General features: G+C 42.3%; 1 protein-coding gene across 6 annotated transcripts in view; it reads left to right on the top strand.

Moving 5' to 3' along the window:
* Positions 1-19967, top strand: part of smap1 (small ArfGAP 1) — a 355453-nt gene that overhangs the window by 149320 nt on the left and 186166 nt on the right. For 5 of the 6 annotated variants that reach the window (XM_068020119.1, XM_068020123.1, XM_068020120.1 and 2 more), the window contains one exon: positions 11606-11701. The exons of the other annotated variant lie outside the window; for it this stretch is intronic. In XM_068020119.1, the coding sequence (XP_067876220.1) occupies positions 11606-11701 (96 nt within the window). The remainder of the gene's footprint in view (positions 1-11605; positions 11702-19967) is intronic. 6 annotated transcript variants of the gene reach the window in all.

The raw sequence follows: 19967 nt of genomic DNA, 5'->3' as shown, positions 1-19967 counted from the left end.
ATAAGCTATGTTTGTTCAGCAAGTATGAATTTTTAATGCTGTGGGACTCACTATCGCACTGTAGAATCAATGGTAATCCTCATTTGCTGAATGCTCATTCAAGGGTACAAGAATATTTTTGATGCAGGTAAGTCGGTGAATAGCAGATTTGCTATTTGTTTGATCATGGGGGATTCTATTGAATGTAATCTTTTCTGAAATGCTTGTCCCAAGTAGTTTAGTTAATGGGTGGCCTTTTGATTTCAGTGTGAGGTAGACAAATACTAGTGGGTCCACCTCCATCAAATTTTTGGTATCCTAATGTATTATCAGCTATGTTCTTTAGTAGTTTTCCAAGGGTAGTTAGAGTTTTTCCCCATAACAGCAACTTTTATTTATAAGCACCTTTTAATGTAGCAAAACATCCCAAGGTGCTTCACAGGAGTTTTATCAAACCAAATTTGACACTGAGCCAAATAAGGAGATATTAGGTCAGATGACCAAAAGCTTGGTCAAAGACGTAGGTTTTAGGGGGTGACTGAAACCTTCTGCTCAATATATGAAGATTGCTTATTTTGCTGCTGCCGGGTTGGAAATGTGCACATACACAGATGCCCCGTATCGTGCCCGCCCTGCCTGCGGTTTTTCTGATCGATGATGTCATAACAAGGTGCCCTTCAGGCATCCACCGATGCCAGTAACAGTGTGAGCAGGTGCAGGTTGACTTGCAGCCTTCTAACAATTCTGGTGTTGATATAAAAGTTTAAACTGGCACCAAATGAAGGGCAATGAAATCAGAAATTATAGAATGAGTTGTACGAAATGTGTAATGGGGGCAGAAAAATGATGAATGACAAGTGTGTCATAGGAAGGAGAAATAGACCAGGAACATACACCATCCATGGTGTAGAAATAGCTGTGGATGAAGTTGAGAGGGACCTGAAAGAAGTCGTACACGCTACATTCAATCAGTAAAGCTAATAGAGCATTGATCTACACAACCAAGATAGTTGAAGGAAATTGTGATAAAACAAGAGTCTGGTCAGACCTTGAATATTGGTCAGTTCCAGAAAGACATTCAAGCACTGGAGACAGTGCAGGCAACAGCAGCTTACAGGGCTTGAGAGCAAAGGCGGCAGCGAAGAGCAACATAAATGATTCCATGTATAAAGACTTTACAAGGAAGTAGAAGCTTAAACTTTACAGTATAGCGAGAAGAATAAAGATAGGTGTCATTGAACTTTACAAAAAGTATTGAAAGATGAGGTACACATGATATTACTTCAAGGCAATTCAGGCCAATTGGACCAGAGGCCATGTATTTGAAGTAGTGAAAAATAAACTTAAAGCTGACTAGGATCTTCTTGCTCATGTAATCTGGGACCTAGAGAGGCTTTTGATTAAATTTCTAAGCAAGCAGAGAAGCAGAAGTTGACCAAGGCCATTCTGCAGTGATTTTTAAAAGGCAGCTGGTGCTTGACCAACCTCGGAAGCTTCTTTGAAGAAACAACAGATAAAGGAGTGTGAATATGGATTATGTGTATTTTCAGAAAGCATTTGATGACTTAGCACAAAAAAACTTAGTAGCAAAAATGGTGGCAGATGGAGTGAGGAAGAATGTGGTCATGTGGACAGAGCGATAGTTGAATAGCAGGAAGCAGTATGAACAAAATTTCTTCAACTGGAGTATTGAAATTTGCTGATAACATCGAAATGATGGTATGGCACTTTGTAATGAGACATGTGAAAGGCTGCAGGAGGACATGGGCTAACAGGATGCACAAATAGGTGGCAAATGCAATTCAATGTAGAAAAATACAAAGTAATTCATTTTGGAAGTAGATCAGGGAAAGCAAATGTGCCTTAACTGCTTTTTTTAGGTACATAAGTCATAAAAGGTGGCAGCACAAGTAGATTAGTTTTTTTTTAAAGGCAGTTGGATTTTTCTTTTCTAGGTGTAGAATACAAAAGCAAAGAAGTACTCTAACAAGATCGTGGGCTGCAGTTTGAGTATTGTGCACTTTTGGTCACTCCATGATGGGAAGGATATAAAACAATGGAAAAGATGCAGCATAGATTCGCTAGGATATTCCGGGGAGGAGGGATTACAGCCATGGAGCGAAATGAGAAGTCAAGACTACTTCACTGGAGCCAAGAAAGTTAAGTTAACTTGATAGGGGCCCTTATGATGAGCTGTTATCAGGTAATTTTTTTTTCTTCTGGTTAGCAAGGTGGTACGAGGGCATTCATTTAAAATAATTAAACAAGAAGTTATAAAGAAAAAGTCTTTGCACAAAATGGTTATAGAATTCTGTGCTACAAACCATAAATGGAAGATTGAATTACTTAAACATTTATTAAGGTTATGGGGAGTGATCAGAAGAGCTTAGTCTAATCAGGGGAAATTAGGCATTTTTTTGAATTTAATGAATGATTTCAGAGTACTAACATTTTGATGCATACGAATACAGAGAATTATTGTCTGTTTTGGATGGACCTTGCACTACCTGAGGGAGGCATAGTTGATTAGAGGTCACCCTGTTGAGATATTTTCAAGTCCTGTACGTTATTACACTGCTTATAATTGTTTCTTTGCCTCTGGTACCTTTTTTTATCTTTCGACTGCTTATCTTACAACAAAAGAGAAGAAAATTATTCCTAATTCAGGGAATTTGAACTGTGTGCTTTCAGCTTCCTAGTAAGAATTATACTTTCACTTGTATAGCACCTTGTGAGAAAACATCTCTTAGTGCCACATAATGAATTACAATTGGAACGCAGTGACTGTTATGTGAGCAACTGCAGCCACCTGGCAGTCTGCCAGCGTACATTAGCAAGACCTGTTGTACTTCACTGTTTGAAAATTACAAATGCTGTCATGTTTCCAGTTGTCAATCCAACTCAGTGATTCTTATAAACCTAAGGTCCAAAATAACTCAACCGTTCATAAGCTGCAGAGACTTGACTATTTTTTGTGATATTGTAAATAGAATAAATCAGTATAGTGAAAAGTTTTGTTTGGCTTGCGACTGTAGTGCGTGAGAAAGTGTACATCATATTTTGATGCTGCATGTAACACTTGGCTGATTGGCAATTCAAATATTCACTCTGAAGTTGACTGTAGTGATTTTCTCAAATATAGGCAGGTAGAAAAAACTATGATGAGCCACCAACCTATTAAATTGCTGTTTTTCAAATCAAATCAACCAATCAGGTACCTACACAGAACAAACCGTTGAAATTGCATAAACAATTTTTCTGATAACTTTGTCCAATTAGGTTTGCCCTCTGAACTCTAGCTTCTGTTGGGGCCTATAATGTGAGTGTTTTGTCTCTTTCCTCGGCCTTAAATTGTACATCATGAGTTTTCTTTGATATTTTTTGAGTTCACTTGCATGTAATAACTGTCCCTTTTTGATAGTACCCCAATTTAACCCCTTCATTTCTCACACCTTCCCAATGACATCTCCTGTTATCTCTCCTCACACTCTATTACTTCATCTGCATTGTTTCTGTGGCTGGTGCTCTTGCTTGGCTGTATGCAGATCTTGTCTCATACTTTTGGCCTGGGCTATTTTCACCTTTTCCTGCTCCCACTTCCCAGTTCATTGCTCCTGTCTTTCCCTCAGGCTTCATAAAACCCATTCCATTCACCTGTTCCCCTCCTCCATGACTCCCAGACTATCTCTTCCTTTGTCTTGCTTCTTAAGAGCTTGCAAGCTCGATTGCTCTCCTCTGTTCCACTGGCCATGATCACATCTTGCCTCCACTAAACCCAACCCAGACTAATAGACTCCTCCTCACAACTTGCTGACCACATCATTTTTTTCTTCCAAGATCCCACCTTCCAAGCCCCTACCTTCTATTTCTTCGCTCTTGACACAAAGCACACCAACTTATCCTCCACCCCTCCTCCTCCTTTCACCTCAACCCCAAAGCCAGCGCTAGCAGAGCTGACTGATCTTGCCCTGCATCCCAAGATTGACTCCATCCATCTCTTCCCCCTTCAAAGCTCTTTGCCTTTTTCTCCCCCTCCTGAACTTGCAAGCTCCATATCTTTTCTCCTCTGCCTTTCTCTCCCCTCCATCTGCTGACTGCTCCTTTTTATCTCTTACAAACTCTATTTTTTAACTTTCCCTTTGCTTGTTGCATCTCTTTTAACTCCAAACTGGTACATGTTGTGTAGCACCTAACTGTATCCTAAGCTGTAAAGATGGTAAGAGATCGATGTTTAGTACGTCAGATAAAGCAATATGCAAGAGCCATGCAAAGTTGTTTGAGGTCTACAGAAAAGAGACCAAGTGATTTTAGAAAGAAGCAGAGGAAAGCTCAGAGGCGGACACAACAAACAAAAATGTTGAGTACCATGCAGGAAGGTGGAAGAGGAACGGAGTAGGGGCGCAAAAAGCAGTGAGACTTGTCATTTTTTCCATATGTCACAGGAGATTAACTGTATCATTGTATCACTGTCAAATGTGACAATTCTCCTTTAATAAAATGACATTGGAGACCCTCTGGTATTGTTTGAAAAACATAAGCACATCCAATCCATATTGAACATGCTGGGATCAATATGAATACTGTAACTAATTCCACATCATAAAAATCCCGCTGTAGTCAATTGGAAAGTTGCTGTGGATCAATAATTATTTATGCCATCTCATGTCAGTCAGAAGTTGTGTAACAAAACTGTTCTATGCATGCTTCTTGATCTTTGCTACCTGAAAGCTTAAGGAGTTCAAGAATCCAAATACTTGAAAGATGCTTTATTTGGATTTCAATTAACACCAATTTGTTGTTTGCAATTGACATGAAATGCACCTATCTTTGTGTTTAGTATACTTGTATTAAAGCCTCTTGAACAACTATTTCATAAAGGTGTGCAAACTTCCAATTGCTCTTGGAGAACATATAGATCAGTCAGACAGCTAAAAAAAATTCTCATTCCTGTACGGATTATTGATGTAGTTAAATATTAAGATGAAATATGTCTTGTAATTTATTTCTAACTGTGTGTGATGTCTGTGTTAATGTGCTTTAAATCTTTGTTTGAAAGGCTTATTTCAGATCACAGAATTGTTAGATTTAAGACATTTTCAAACTTTGTAAAGAGGGGAGCTCAATTACCACCTCCTATGATCCCTCAAAGGAGAGTGCAATACCCTATTTTCTTGCAGCAACTTTTACTATTCATCTTTCTCTCTCTCTCATGTATTACTGTTGTGCTCTTCTCATTGTGTCTCTTCTAATAGGAAGATTGTTGCATGCACTTCCAAGGTGGGTCATAAGTTCTTTTTCAAAAGCACTTAAATAGTGGAGCAAACAATTAAGTAAATAAGATTTTACTCAAAACCCTTAATGCAATTTTGAGGAAGTTTTTATTGCATCTGGAGAAGGGCAGGAATGTGCCAGTGAATAGGTTGGCACTCGTGCCTGGGAATGCACACTAACATGAGAGAATCGTTTTTTCCCTCGAATAAATTGGAGCTCTCAGGATAAGACTTTCTTGATTGCTCAGTCAATGCCAACACTGCCTGAAATTCGCACATTAGTAAACTACTGGTTCAGTCCCGCCTCTGGTGAATTAGCTGAACTTTGTCAAGGCGATGCTACTGGGGATGAGAAGGGTCAAGAGAAATCTCTGTGCACTAAGTTGTTCAGAGTATGATCTAAGTTGCCTAAAGGAATGGTAAAACATGGCATCTTTTAAGGGAAGAAAGAATAAACATTTGAAGTAACGGATGCAGACCAGTGGGAATGGCTTAGATGACTTTAGCAAAGAGCCAGCACAGTCAGGCTTGAATAGTGAATAGCCTTCTTGAATATAAACCATCCGACAGACACTCGGGTATTATTTATTTATCATCGAACAAGGAAATGAAAAGTCCTAAGTGCAAAAGAATCTATTTACAATAAATTGCAAACTTGGCTATTCTGTAAGATATATCAAAGTAATAAAGATGCTTCCCAAGCAATGTTCCCTCAGATTTCTGTTTGCAGTGTGCGACTGGCTTGTTGTGCTGCATGATCTCTTTAAGATTGACGTGTGGCTGCACGTATGCAACTTTAAGGGCAAGCTGCTTCTGCGCGGCCTGTTTGTTCCCATTTCCGATTGCTGCGTGGCACACACCCGCACAGCTTAGAGGAAACATTGTTCCCAAGTCGTCTTTCAATATGCATTTGACATTGCAAAAGAATACTAATTTCTTGCATAATGAGCCATTACCACAATCAAACAGGCCAAATGGAGCCACAGGGATTAATCAAAAAATTTTCAGTGTGTACTGAAACAAAGACAATTCACAGAAATTGTGCATTTCCTGCAAATGTATTAGATGATTAGCAATTCATTATCTAGGATGCTTGTCTCCCAGTTTGAAATATTTAACTGTCGGAATTTAGCACCCATGCACCCATTAAAACAGCCATAAACAGGTAGAGTTAGTTTTCATTTTCTGTTTCAGCGATGTCTCGGTTACTAGCATTCTTGCTTTGGAGTCAGGAGGTGGTGGGTTGTAGGTTCTAGTGATTTCAGTATAAAATAGCTGACCTGCAGTACTGAGGGAGCACAACACTGTCAGAGGAGCCATCTTTCACATAGAGTTCTACCTGTTGTTCTGGCCATTATTTAGCCCTCAACCAACATCACTAAAAGAGATTATCTGGTCATTATATCATTTGTGAGAGCTTGCCCTACACATTTCCTACATTACAACAGTATACTGTACTTTTAAAAAGTACTTCATTAACTGTAAAGTGTTTTGGCCTGAGGTCATGAAGACACTATCTAGATCCAAGTTCAAGTTTTCTTCTGCGAGAAAATTGGAACCACCTTGTCTGACAGAAACCAAGACCCAGATACACCTTGATTTGTCTTTGCTGCCTGAATAAAATGTGTATCTTGCAGAAACAGACATATAAACAATAATTAACTCTGTGTACTGTTACTAGTAATAAGGAATTCACATCAATAAGCCAGTACAGACAAAAGTACATTCTTGTTGCACATACCATTTTTAATAAACTCCTTTTATTTGTATAAAACACATTGATAACAAAAACTAAGTACACCCAGTGTAAGGAAATTCATCTGAAGAGCACTAATTATATATTGACATGGTGTAACCACTCCATTACACCTTAAAAGGTAATTCTCTTCATTTCTTAATCTTTTATCTTTGCTTTTCTTCTACCATTTTATACTTTACCATGCCTTTTTCTTGTGATTTTTTTTTTATGTAGTCCATTTTTCTATTACTCTTGGCTTTACCTGTGAAAATTGATTTATTGTCATGTTTCTTTACCTGTTTGTTGCTTCAGTTTTTTTATTCTATTCGTTCTTTGCCTGTGTTTCAACTTTTCACTCCTTGCTGAATTTCTTTTCAATGGTTTCCTCTTTGCTTTTGCCTTCATACATTACAAGAGTGAATACAGTTCAAAAGTACTTGATCGGCTGTAAAGTGCTTCAGGATGTCCAGAGGTCATGAAAGTTGCTATATAAATTCAAGTCTTTACTTGCTATTTTATGTCTGATTTGCATGCTACATGGTTTATCCCTGGTTTCCTTTTTCTTTCAGTAATGTTTTTAGTCTTTTTTTCTCCCCCAGATGTATTTCTTTAACTTAAATCCTACACTTGACTGAGCCACGAGATCTATTTTAGTGAAAGCCGACAAAAGGTGCAGCCAAACGTTATTTTGATATTAATGAGGGTCACGATTGTCTTTACAATTTCGTACTATTGTATGAGACAATACTCAATTTTGACTAATGAGAATTCAGTAAAATCGTTGTAGTTTTCATGTACTTTTTTATTTTACAAAAGGCAACTGATATGCTACTACGCAGTTTTAATTGCCAGAGCTCTGTCCCCCAGAGTCGTCTTTGGCCTCCTTATCTCGAGAGACAATGGGTAAGTGCCTGGAGGTGGTCAGTGGTTTGTGGAGCAGCGCCTGGAGTGGTTATAAAGTCCAATTCTAGAGTGACAGACTCTTCTACAGGTGCTGCAGAAAAAATTGCTTGTCGGGGCTGTTACACAGTTGGCTCTCCCCTTGCGCTTCTGTCTTTTTTCCTGCCAACTGCTAAGTCTCTTCAACTCGCCACACTTTAGCCCCGCTTTTATGGCTGCCCGCCAGCTCTGGCGATCGCTGGCAACTGACTCCCACGACTTGTGATCAATGTCACAGGACTTCATGTCACGTTTGCAGACGTCTTTAAAGCGGAGACATGGACGGCCGGTAGGTCTGATACCAGTGATGAGCTCGCTGGACAATGTGTCCTTGGGGATCCTGCCATCTTCCATGCGGCTCACATAGCCAGCCATCTCAAGCACCGCTGACTCGGTAGTGTGTATAAGCTGGGGATGTTGGCCGCCTCGAGGACTTCTGTGTTGGAGATGCGGTCCTGCCACCTGATGCCAAGGATTCTCCGGAGGCAGCGAAGATGGAATGAATTGAGACGTCGCTCTTGGCTGACATATGTTGTCCACGCCTCGCTGCTGTAGAGCAAGGTACTGAGGACACAGGCCTGATACACTCGGACTTTTGTGTTCCGTGTCAGTGCGCCATTTTCCCACACTCTCTTGGCCAATCTGGGCATAGCAGTGGAAGCCTTTCCCATGCACTTGTTGATTTCTGCATCGAGAGACAGGTTACTGGTGATAGTTGAGTCTAGGTAGGTGAACTCTTGAACCACTTCCAGAGCGTGGTCGCTGATATTGATGGATGGAGCATTTCTGACGTCCTGTCCCATGATGTTTGTTTTCTCGAGGCTGATGGTTAGGCCAAATTCGTTACAGGCAGCCGCAATCCTGTCGATGAGACTCTGCGGACACTCTTCCGTGTGAGATGTTAATGCAGCATCGTCAGCAAAGAGGAGTTCCTTAGAGTATACTTAATAAAATATGATTAAATCACTTTCTTCACGAAGCTTTATCCTGAATCAGTTTGTTTTATTTGTGACTAATTTCTGCTATCTTGATATTCCCATTCCCCTGTTGTTTGATTTTTACTGAACCACCTGCTTCCAATTCCACTTTACTTCACCACTCCTCTTTCTCTCCCAGCCACCGCCTCTCCACAAGTTATCAGTTGTTTAAATTATCCATCTGCTTCAGTTTATTTTTTTTACATTATTGCTAACTAGCTTTATTTAAGACATCATGTATCCTTACTTTGAGTAGGTGCTTAGCAGAGCATATTGCAGCATTACCCAGTGGATATGCTGAGATTGCAGGATATTTGATGCATTATAGGAATTGTAGCTTATTGCTAACAATACGGCTAGCTATGGCTTGTATTCAAGACCTAACCATTTCTACAGGAGGGCTCTTCACAGAACTTCAATTAAGTGTAAATCCTTATCACTTTCTTAAAAGTCTTTAACTTGTAACTTTTCTAAACTATTAGTTTTATTGGTAAAATTGTGTACAGAGCAAGACAATCGCTAGCAGTATTAAAGAATTGCGCATTAAGTGGATAAATTAGGGTGAGGGAGGCCTTTGGTGCATCCAGCTGTTAAGTTTTTTAAAAATTCATTTCATGAGATGTGGGCATCGCTGGCTAGGCCAGCATTTATTGCCCATCCCTAAATGCCTGTGAGAAGGTGGTGGTGAGCTGCCTTCTTGAACTGCTGTAGTCCATGTGGGGTGGGTACACCCTTAGTGCTATTAGGAAGGGAGTTCCAGGATTTTGACCCAGTGACAGTGAAGGAATGGCGCTTTAATTCCAAGTCAGGATGGTGTGTGGCTTGGAGGGGAACTTGCAGGTGGTGTTCCCATGCATCTGCTGACCTTATCCTTCTAGGTGGTAGAGGTCGCGGGTTTGGAAGGTGCTGTTGAAGGAGCATTGGTGCGTTGCTGCAGTGTATCTTGTAGATGGTACACACTGCTGCCACTGTGCATTGGTGATGGAGGGAGTGAATGTTGCAGATGGGGTGTCAATCAAGCGGGCTGCTTTGTCCTGGATAGTGTCGAGCCTCTTGAATGTTGTTGAAGCTGCACCCATCCAGGCAAGTGGAGATTATTCCATCACACTCCTGACTTGTGCCTTGTAGATGGTGGACAGGCTTTGGGGAGTCAGAAGGTGAGTTACTCACTGCACGATTCCTAGCCTCTGACCTGCTCTTGTAGCCACGATATTTATATGGCTACTCCAGTTCAGTTTCTGGTCAATGTTATTAGTGGGGGATTCAACGATTGTAATGCCGTTGAGTGTCAAGTGGAGATGGTTAGATTCCCCTTCATTTGAGATGGTCATTGCCTGGTACTTGTGTGGCACGTATGTTACTTGCCAATTATCAGCCCAAGCCTGGATATTGTCCAGATCTTGCTGCATTTCTACACAGACTGCTTCAGTATCAGAGGAGTCGTGAATGATGCTGAACATTGTGTAATCATCCCCACTTCTGACCTTATGACTGAAGGAAGGTCATTGATGAAGCAGCTGAAGATAGTTGGGCCAAGGACACTACACTGAGTAACTCCTGCAGTGAGGCCTGGAACTGAGATGATTGACCTCCAACAACAACAACCATCTTCCTTTGCGCTAGGTACAATTCCAACCAGCGGAGAGTTTTCTGCCTGATTCCCATTGACTCCAGTTTTGCTTGGCTCCTTGATGCCATACTCTGTCAAGCCTTGACGTCAAGTGAGTCACTAATCTCACCTCTGGAGATTAGCTCTTTTGTCCATGTTTTGTCCAAGGCTGTAATGAGTTCAGGAGCTGAGTTGCCCTGGCAGAACCCAAACCGAGTGTCACTGAGCAGGTTATTGCTAAGCAAGTGATGCTTGATAACACTGTCAATGACACCTTCCATCACTTTGATCGAGAGTAGACTGATGGGGCAGTAATTGTGCAGGTTGGACTTCTTTTGCTTTTTGTGTATAGGACATACCCGGGCAACTTTACGCATTGCTGGGTAGATGCCAATGTTGTAGCTGTACTGGAACAGCTTGGCTAGGGGTGCTGCAAGTTCTGGAGCCACAGGTCTTCAGTGCTATTGCTATTCAGTGGAATATGGTCAGTGCCCGTAGCCTTTGCAGTACCTGGTGCCTTCACTCGTTTTTTGATATCACGCGGAGTGAATCAGATTGGCTGAAGACTGGCATCTGTGATGCTGGAGACCTCAGAAGGAGGCTGAGATGGATCATCCACTTGGCACTTCTGGCTGAAGATGGATGCAAATGCTTCAGCCTTATCTTTTGCACTGATGTTCTGGGCTCCCCCATCATTGAGGATGGGGATATTTGTGGAGGCAGTTCCTTCTGTTAGTTGTTTAATTGTCCACCACCATTCATGATTGGATGTGACTGGCCTGCAGAGCTTAGATCTGATCCGTTGGTTGTGGGATCACTTAGCTCTGTCTGCCGCATGCTGCTTATGCTGTTTGGCATGCAAGTAGTCCTGGGTTGTAGCTTCACCAGGTTGATGCTGCATTTTGAGGTATGCCTGGTGCTGCTCCTGGCATGCCCTCCTGCACCCTCATTGTGGAGGGAAATAGTTTGGGTTGAGCAATCTAACTTGTTCCTGAGTAACTAAAGGTGTTTTGCCTCTATTACCCTACCCTGAAGCAAATGCTGGTCACTCATTTTAAGTTTTATCTGACACGAGGTTCTCTCTTGCTTCCAGTCTCCTCCTCATGCCATGGGTCTACCTCCAAACATCCTCAGCCTGACTGGAGAAGACCTTCGTACAGAGAAGGAATGCATTATTTCTGCAGCTCTTGTAAGTATTAATCTTTTTCAATGTGGGGATAATAGTGGTAATCCACCCACGTGCCATTTTGAGTGTGTTTCTGTTTGAGTAGATGGTAGAGACTGTATCACACTAGCTTGATGTGCTGTTTCACCCTATTTCAATATCTCTCTGCCATGTTTGATATGAAAGTCTGTGACCTCTGGATTTGCACACCTTGGAGAAATTGTGTACTACCCTGAATTCTTGTTTAATTAAATAAAAAAGCTGCTGTCACTGTTGAACATTAGTACAGATGAATAAACGCAACTTGATTCGAATGAATCTGACCACAGTTCTAGGTAATTCATTTTAGTTCTGTTGCAAATGCTGCCCGACCTGCTGAGTATTTCCAGCATTTCCTGTATTTATTTTGAGTCATTTTTAACTTCTGCATGGGAATGATTTCTGCTGGTACTGTTCTGGTAGTTGAGGCTATCTTAAACACACCAAAGCCTAACTGGTAGAACCAAAAACAAACTTGGATATAAAAGCAAATGATACTGCAAATCTGAAATAAAAAGGGGAAGTACTGGAAATATTCAGGTCTGGCCGCATCTGTGAAGAGAGAAACAAAGTTATTTCAGGTTTAAGCAGGTACATAGGCAGGGAAAGGGAGGAGGGGGGGGGAAAGAATATAAGGAAAAGTCTGATGGGACGAGAGGCAGGAATGATTAAATGACAAAAGGGATGATGTTGCAAGACAAAAAGGAATGGCAAAGGGACAGGGAAAGAAACAAAACAGAGCAGCTGTACATAGCAACAACCGAACAATCGCCAACAGTGGCTGTCCCGGGGGAAAAAAAAGAAAAGGGGAGCTGTGGTCATGAAGTTGTTGCACTCAAGACTCTGGAAGGCTGTAAGGTGCCTAATTGAAAGATGAGGTGCTGTTTCTTTATTTTCCTTTTGAGCTTCATTGGAACAGTGTAGGATGCTGAGGTCAGAGTGGGAATGAGGTGGAGAATTCAAATGACAAACTACCAGAAACTTGGACACGCAGACTGAACAGAAGTGTTCAGCAAAGTGATCACCCAATCTGCGTTTTTTCTGGTAGCTGAGACTGTCTTAAACGCACCGAAGCTTAACTGGTAGAACCTGTCCAGTGTAGAGGAGACTGCATCATGAGCTGCGAATACAGTATAAATAGATACAAGTGCAAGTAAATCACTGTTTCACTTGGAGTGTTTGGGCACTGGACTGTGGGCAGGGAGGAGGTAAAAGGGCAGGGATTGCATCTCCTGTGCTTGCGTGGGAGGGCGCCATGGGAAGGGGAGGAAATGTTGGGGGTGATTTAAAAAAATAAAAAAGTGAAACCTGCTGTCGCAGAGGGGACAGTCCCTTTAGAACTCTGGGAGCAGAGTGGAAGATGGGCTTGTTGGTAGCATCGTGCTGGATTTGGAGAAATGGTGGAGGATGATCTGTTGAATGTGCAGGCTGGTGGAGTGGAAAGTAAGCACCAGGGGAATCCTATCAACATCCTAGGAGGGAGGGGAAGGGATGAGAGCAGAAGTATGGGAAATGGGATGGATGCAGTCGAGGAGGATCTTTGGTTGAAGAAAAGAGAAGACATATCTGAAACACTGGTATGGAACAGAAAAAAAAACTGGGAGAATGGAATGGAGTCCTTACAGGAAGCAGGGTGGGAGGAGGTGTAATCAAAATAGCTGAGAGAGTTAGTGGGCTTGTCGTAGATATTGGTCGACAACCTATCTCCAGACAGATGTGAAGGTGAGGGAAGAGTGGAGAAAATAAAACTTCCCTTTGCAAGAAATATTTTTCCCCCTCATGGGAAGATTCCAGATGAAAGCTGTTAACCAAAGTATTTATTCACTTCATCTCCTCATGTGAAAATAGGGCAGAATTATATCATTGAATAATTTGGTGAATACCTTCCACCTGGCCCCACAATCATAAATTTAGCTTTCTACTTCGACTTCAACATTAAGCATACAGTTAGAGATGAGACATTAGAGCTATAAGAAAGCACGTGACAAAGCACAGTAGCGCAGTGGTTAGCACCGCAGCCTCACAGCTCCAGCAACTCTGGTTCAGTTCTGGGTACTGCCTGTGCGGAGTTTGCAAGTTCTCACTGTGACCGCGTGGGTTTCCGCCGGGTGCTCCGGTTTCCTCCCACAGCCAAAGACTTCCAGGTTGCTAGGTAAATTGGCCATTGTAAATTGCCCCTAGCGTAGATAGGTGGTAGGAGAATTGAGGGAAGGTGGGGATGTGGTAAGGAAGATGGGGTTAATGTAGGATTAGTATAAATGGGTGGTTGATGACGATACTGCTTTAACATCTCACACTGAAGAGTGCCTGCAGAGTCTCATCGACAGGTTTGCGGCTGTCTGCAATGAATTTGGCCTAACCATCAGCCTCAAGAAAACGAACATCATGGGGCAGGACGTCAGAAATGCTCCATCCATCAATATTGGCGACCACGCTCTGGAAGTGGTTCAAGAGTTCACCTACCTAGGCTCAACTATCACCAGTAACCTGTCTCTAGATGCAGAAATCAACAAGTGCATGGGAAAGGCTTCCACTGCTATGTCCAGATTGGTCAAGAGGGTGTGGGAAAATGGCGCACTGACACGTAACACAAAAGTCCGAGTGTATCAGGCCTGTGTCCTCGGTACCTTGTTCTATGGCAGCGAGGCCTGGACAACATATGTCAGTCAAGAGCGATGTCTCAATTCATTCCATCTTCGCTGTCTCCGGAGAATACTTGGCATCAGGTGGCAGGACCGTATCTCCAACACAGAAGTCCTCGAGGCGGTCAACATCCCCAGCTTGTACACACTACTGAGTCAGCGGCGCTTGAAATGGCTTGGCCATGTGAGCCGCATGGAAGATGGCAGGATCCCCAAAGACACATTGTACAGCTAGTTCGCCACTGGTATCAGACCCACCGGCCGTCGATGTCTCCGCTTTAAAGACGTCTGCAAACGCGACATGAAATCCTGTGACATTGATCACAAGTCGTGGGAGTCAGTTGCCAGCGTTCTCCAGAGCTGGTGGGCAGCCATAAAGACAGGGCTAAAATGTGGCGAGTCGAAGAGACTTAGTAGTTGGCAGGAAAAAAGACAGAGGCGCAAGGGGAGAGCCAACTGTGCAACAGCCCCGACAAACAAATTTCTCTGCAGCACCTGTGGAAGAGCCTGTCACTCTAGAATTGGCCTTTATAGCCACTCCAGGCACTGCTTCACAAACCACTGACCACCTCCAGGCACGTATCCATTGTCTCTCGAGATAAGGAGGCCCAAAGAAAAAGAGGTCGGCACAGACTCGGTGGGCCCAAGGGCCTGTTTCAATGCTGTATCTCTCTATGACTGTGACACTATTTGGACTGCAAAAATGCATGGATCAAATGAAAAGCAAGTTCAGTGTGCGTTTTTACCTCCTTGAAAAATATCCATGACACTGAGCCATGTAGGTCAGGGTAGTTGAAAGTTTCATTCCTGGCCAGTGTCAAATTGGCTGATCGCTTCTGGGTGGCAATAGAGGAACTACATTTATGTTCAATGCTTCTGGGTTGGGCACATGGGTTGAAGAATTGGCCACAATTCCCACCCTTGATTGTTGTCCAGTGAGTCCTTTATCTGGGTGCCAGATATTGGATTGCATCTTATGGCCCCCTTGTGATGTCAGAGAAAATGGTGCAGAATGGCAGTTTAGTGCAAGGCAGGCCAGTTAGAGTTCAACAGATATGAACCTATGAACAAGGAGCAGAAGTAGGCCATTTGGCCCCTCGAGCCTACTCCACCTTTCAATAAGATCATGGCTGATCTCTTTGTGTCTCGAATTCCACACTCCGATCTACCCCCGTTAACCTTAGATTCTGGTTAGGCAAGGGAATCGATCTACCTCCACCTTTAAAAGTATTCAATGACCCTGCCTCCTCCACCTTCTGAGGCAGAGTTCCAGAGTCGCACAACCCTCTGAGAAAACATTTCTCCTCATCTCTGCCCTGAAAGGGTGACTCCTAATTTTAAAACCATTTCCCCTAGTTCTGGACTTGCTCACAAGAGGAAACATCCTTTCCACATCCACCTTGTCAAGACCGTTTAGGATCTTATATACTTCAATCAAGTCTCCCCTTACTCTTCTAAACTCCAGTGAAAACACGCCCAGTTTGTCCAACCTTTCCTCATAAGACAACTTGCTCATTCCAGGTATCAACCTAGTAAACCTCCTCTGAAGCATTTACATTCTTCCTTAAATAAGGAAACCAAAACTGCACACCCATCTCACCAATGCCCTGTATAACTGAAGTATAACATCCTTACTTTTACTTTCAATTCCTCTCATAATAAAGGATAGCATTCCATTAGCCTCCTTTATTACTTGTATCTGCGTGCTAACTTTTTGTGACTCATGCACTAGAATACTTCGATCCCTCTGCACCTCGGAATTCTGCAGTCGTTCTCAGTTTAAGTAATACTCTGCTTTTTATTCTTACTGCCAAAGTGAACAACTTCATATTTTCCCACATTATACTCCATCTGCCAGATTTTTGCCCACTCACTCCACCTATCTATATCGGCCTGCAACCTCTTTATGTCCTCTTCACAACATACTTTTCTAACTATCTTTGTCATCTGCAAATTTAGCTACCATGCCATTGCTCCTCTCATCTTAGTCATTGGTATAAATTGTAAAAAGTTGGGGCCCCAGCACAGCCTCCTGCGGGATTACACTCATCACTTTATGCATATTTATGCATATTTTATTTTCTGCCAGCCAGCCAATCTTCTATCCCTGCTAATATGTTCCCCCCCCTACACCATGAACTCCTACTTTACACAATAACCTTTTATGTGGCACCTTGTCAGATGACTTCTGGAAATCCAAGTACAGTATGTCAACGGGCTCCCCTTTATCCACAGCGCATGTTACTCCTTCAAAGAACTCCAATAAATTGATTAAACATGATTTCTGTTTCACAAAACCATGCTGACTATTCCCGATTACCTTGTGTTTTTCTAAGTGCCCAGCTGTAACCTCCTTAATGATCAATTCTAACACCCTCCCCACGACAGACGTCAAGCTAACTGGCCTATAGTTTCCTGTTTTCGGCCTCTCTCCTCCCCTCCTCTCCCCACCCCTTCTTGAATAGAGGGGTTATATTTGCTACTTTTCAGTCTGATGGAACCTTTCCAGAATCCAGTGAATTTTGACAAATTAACACCAATGCATCTACTACCTTATTAGCCACCTTTTATAAGACCCTAGAATGAAGCCCATCAAGACCCCAGGGACTTCTCAGCCCGCAGCTCCATCAGTTTGTTCAGTACTGCTTCCCTGCTGATTGTAACTTCACCAAGTTCCTCTCTTCCTTCCAGCTCCTGATTTACAGCTATTGCTGGAATGTTTTCTGTATCCTTTATAGTGAAGACGGAAGAAAAATATTTGTTCCTTTCATCTGCGATTTCTTTATTATCGACAATTAACTCCCGATTCTCTCTCTCTAGAGGACCAACACTCACTTTACTTGCTCTTTTCCTTTTTAAATACTTGTGGAAACCCTTTTATCTGTTCTTACATTTCTAGCTAGCTTTTCTTTCTCCTGATTAACCTTTTAGTCATTCTCTGGTCAGAACCTCAGTACCTTGCTCTATGGCAGCGAGGCCTGGACAACGTATGTCAGCCAAGAGCGACGTCTCAATTCATTCCATCTTCGCTGCCTTCGGAGAATACTTGGCATCAGGTGGCAGGACTATATCTCCAACACAGAAGTCCTCGAGGCGGCCAACATCCCCAGCTTATACACACTACTGAGTCAGCGGCACTTGAGATGGCTTGGCCATGTGAGCCGCATGGAAGATGGCAGGATCCCCAAAGACACATTGTACAGCGAGCTCGCCACTGGTATCAGACCCACCGGCCGTCCATGTCTCCGCTTTAAAGACGTCTGCAAACGCGACATGAAGTCCTGTGACATTGATCACAAGTCGTGGGGGTCAGTTGCCAGCGTTCGCCAGAGCTGGCGGGCAGCCATAAAGGCGGGGCTAAAGTGTGGCGAGTCGAAGAGACTTAGCAGTTGGCAGGAAAAAAGACAGAGGCGCAAGGGGAGAGCCAACTGTGCAACAGCCCCGACAAACAAATTTTTCTGCAGCACCTGTAGAAGAGCCTGTCACTCTAGAATTGGCCTTTATAGCCACTCCAGGCGCTGCTCCACACACCCACCACTGACCACCTCCAGGCACTTACCCATTGTTTCTCGAGATAAGGAGGCCAAAGAAGGTCAGAATATAAAGAAAAGCAATCATCTGACCTGCCATTCATCTTTGCGCAATTATATGCTTTTTCCTTAGGTTTGATGCTTTCCTTAACTTCAATTAGACACGGATGGTGGGTCCTCCCCTTAGAATTTTTCTTTATTGTATGAATATACTTATTCTGAGTATCCTGAAATATCACCATAAATATCTCAGTGCTTCTCTATTGATCTATCTCCTAGTCTAGTAACCCAGTGCACTTCAGCTAGCTCAGCTTTCATGTCCACATAGTTGCCCTTATTGAAGTTTAAAATGTTAGTCTTAGACACACTCTTCTCTCAAATTATAGTCACCCCTATCTCTACTTTCTGATTATGCGGAGTACAATTTTTGCAGCTGTTGATTGTGGAGTATAGCCCTTGACTTTAATGTAAGTTGATGGCTAATAAAGTAAACAGCTGAGTATTTGGTTCCTAATTAGCAGGCCAAATATTCAAATAAAAGATATCACTTTTCATGACATCGGGAATCCTAAAGTGCTTCCTAGCCAATAAAGTTTTGAAGTGTAGTTATGGCTCATAAGCAAATTGAGCAGTCAAATTATGCCAAAAACGGTCCTCCAGACAGGATGCTTAAAATGGTTCAGATAATTGTTAGATACGAGCATACGAATTCAGAGCAGGGGTAGGCCACTAGGCCCCTCGAGCTTGCTCCGCCATACAACAAGATCATGGCTGATCATCCAAATTCTGTACCCTGTTCCTGTTTTCTCCCCATATCCCTTGATCCCATTAGCCCTAAGAACTATATCGTACTGTTTCTTGAATATATTTAATGATTTGGCCTCAACTGCTTTACCTATTCTCAGTTTCCTGTTAGCTAGCCAATCTTCTATCCATGCCAATATGTTACTCCCTACACCCATGAGCTTTTATTTTCCACAATAACCTTTGTGGCATCTTATCGAATGCCTTCTGGAAACCCAAGCACAGTACATCCACCTTTATCCACAGCACATGTTACTTCAAAAAACTGTAATAAATTGGTTAAACATGCTTTCCCTTTCACAAAACCATGTTGACTCTACCTGATTACCTTGAATTTTTCTATCTGCCCTGCTATAATGTCTTTAATAATAGCTTCTAACATTTTCCCTTTGACAGATGTTTAGCTCCTGCTTTCAGTCTCCCTCCTTTTTTGATTAAACGAGTTACATTCGCTATTTTCCAATCTAATGGAATTTTCCCTGAATCGAGGGAATTTTGGAAAATTAAAACCAGCGCATCAACTGTCTCACTAGCCACTTCTTTTAGGACCCTAGGATGAAGTCCATCAGGACCCGAGGACTTGTCAGCCTGCAGTTCCAACAATTTGCTCAATGCCACTTCCCTGGTGATTGTAATTTTCTGGAGTTCCTCCCTCTCTTCCATTTCAGCTGTTTCTGGGATGTTAAGTGTATCCTCTATAGCAAAGACCGAAGCAAAATACCTATTCAATTCATCTGCCATCTCCTAATTTTTCCTTACTAATTCCCCAGACTCACTTTCTACAGGAGCAACGCTCACTTTGTTAACTCTTGTTTTCTAAAAATCTATAGAAACTCTTACTATCTGTTTTGAGATTTCTAGCTAACTTTCTCTCGTACTGTAATTTTTCTCTTATTAATCCTTGTCATTCTTTGCTGTTTTTTATATTCTGTCCAATCTTCTGACCTGTTACCCATCTTTGTGCAATTATATGCTTTTTCTTTAGAAACATAGAAACATAGGAGCAGGAGTAGGCTATTTGGCCCTTCAAGTCTGCTCCACCATTCAATACAATCATGGCTGATCATCCAAACTCAGTACCCTTTTTCTGCTTTCTCCCCGTATCCCTTGATCCCATTAGCCCTAAGAACTATATCTAACTCTTTCTTGAATATACTTAATGTTTTGGCCTCAACTGCTTTCCGTGGTACAGAATTCCACAGGTTCACCACTCTGGAGGAAGAAATCTCTCCTCATCTCAGTCCTAAATGGCTTATCCCTTATCCTTAGACTGTG

The sequence above is a fragment of the Heterodontus francisci genome, chromosome 3 (assembly GCF_036365525.1).
Source record: "Heterodontus francisci isolate sHetFra1 chromosome 3, sHetFra1.hap1, whole genome shotgun sequence".
Lineage (NCBI taxonomy): Eukaryota > Metazoa > Chordata > Chondrichthyes > Heterodontiformes > Heterodontidae > Heterodontus > Heterodontus francisci.
This window is presented reverse-complemented; position numbering and strand designations above follow the sequence as displayed.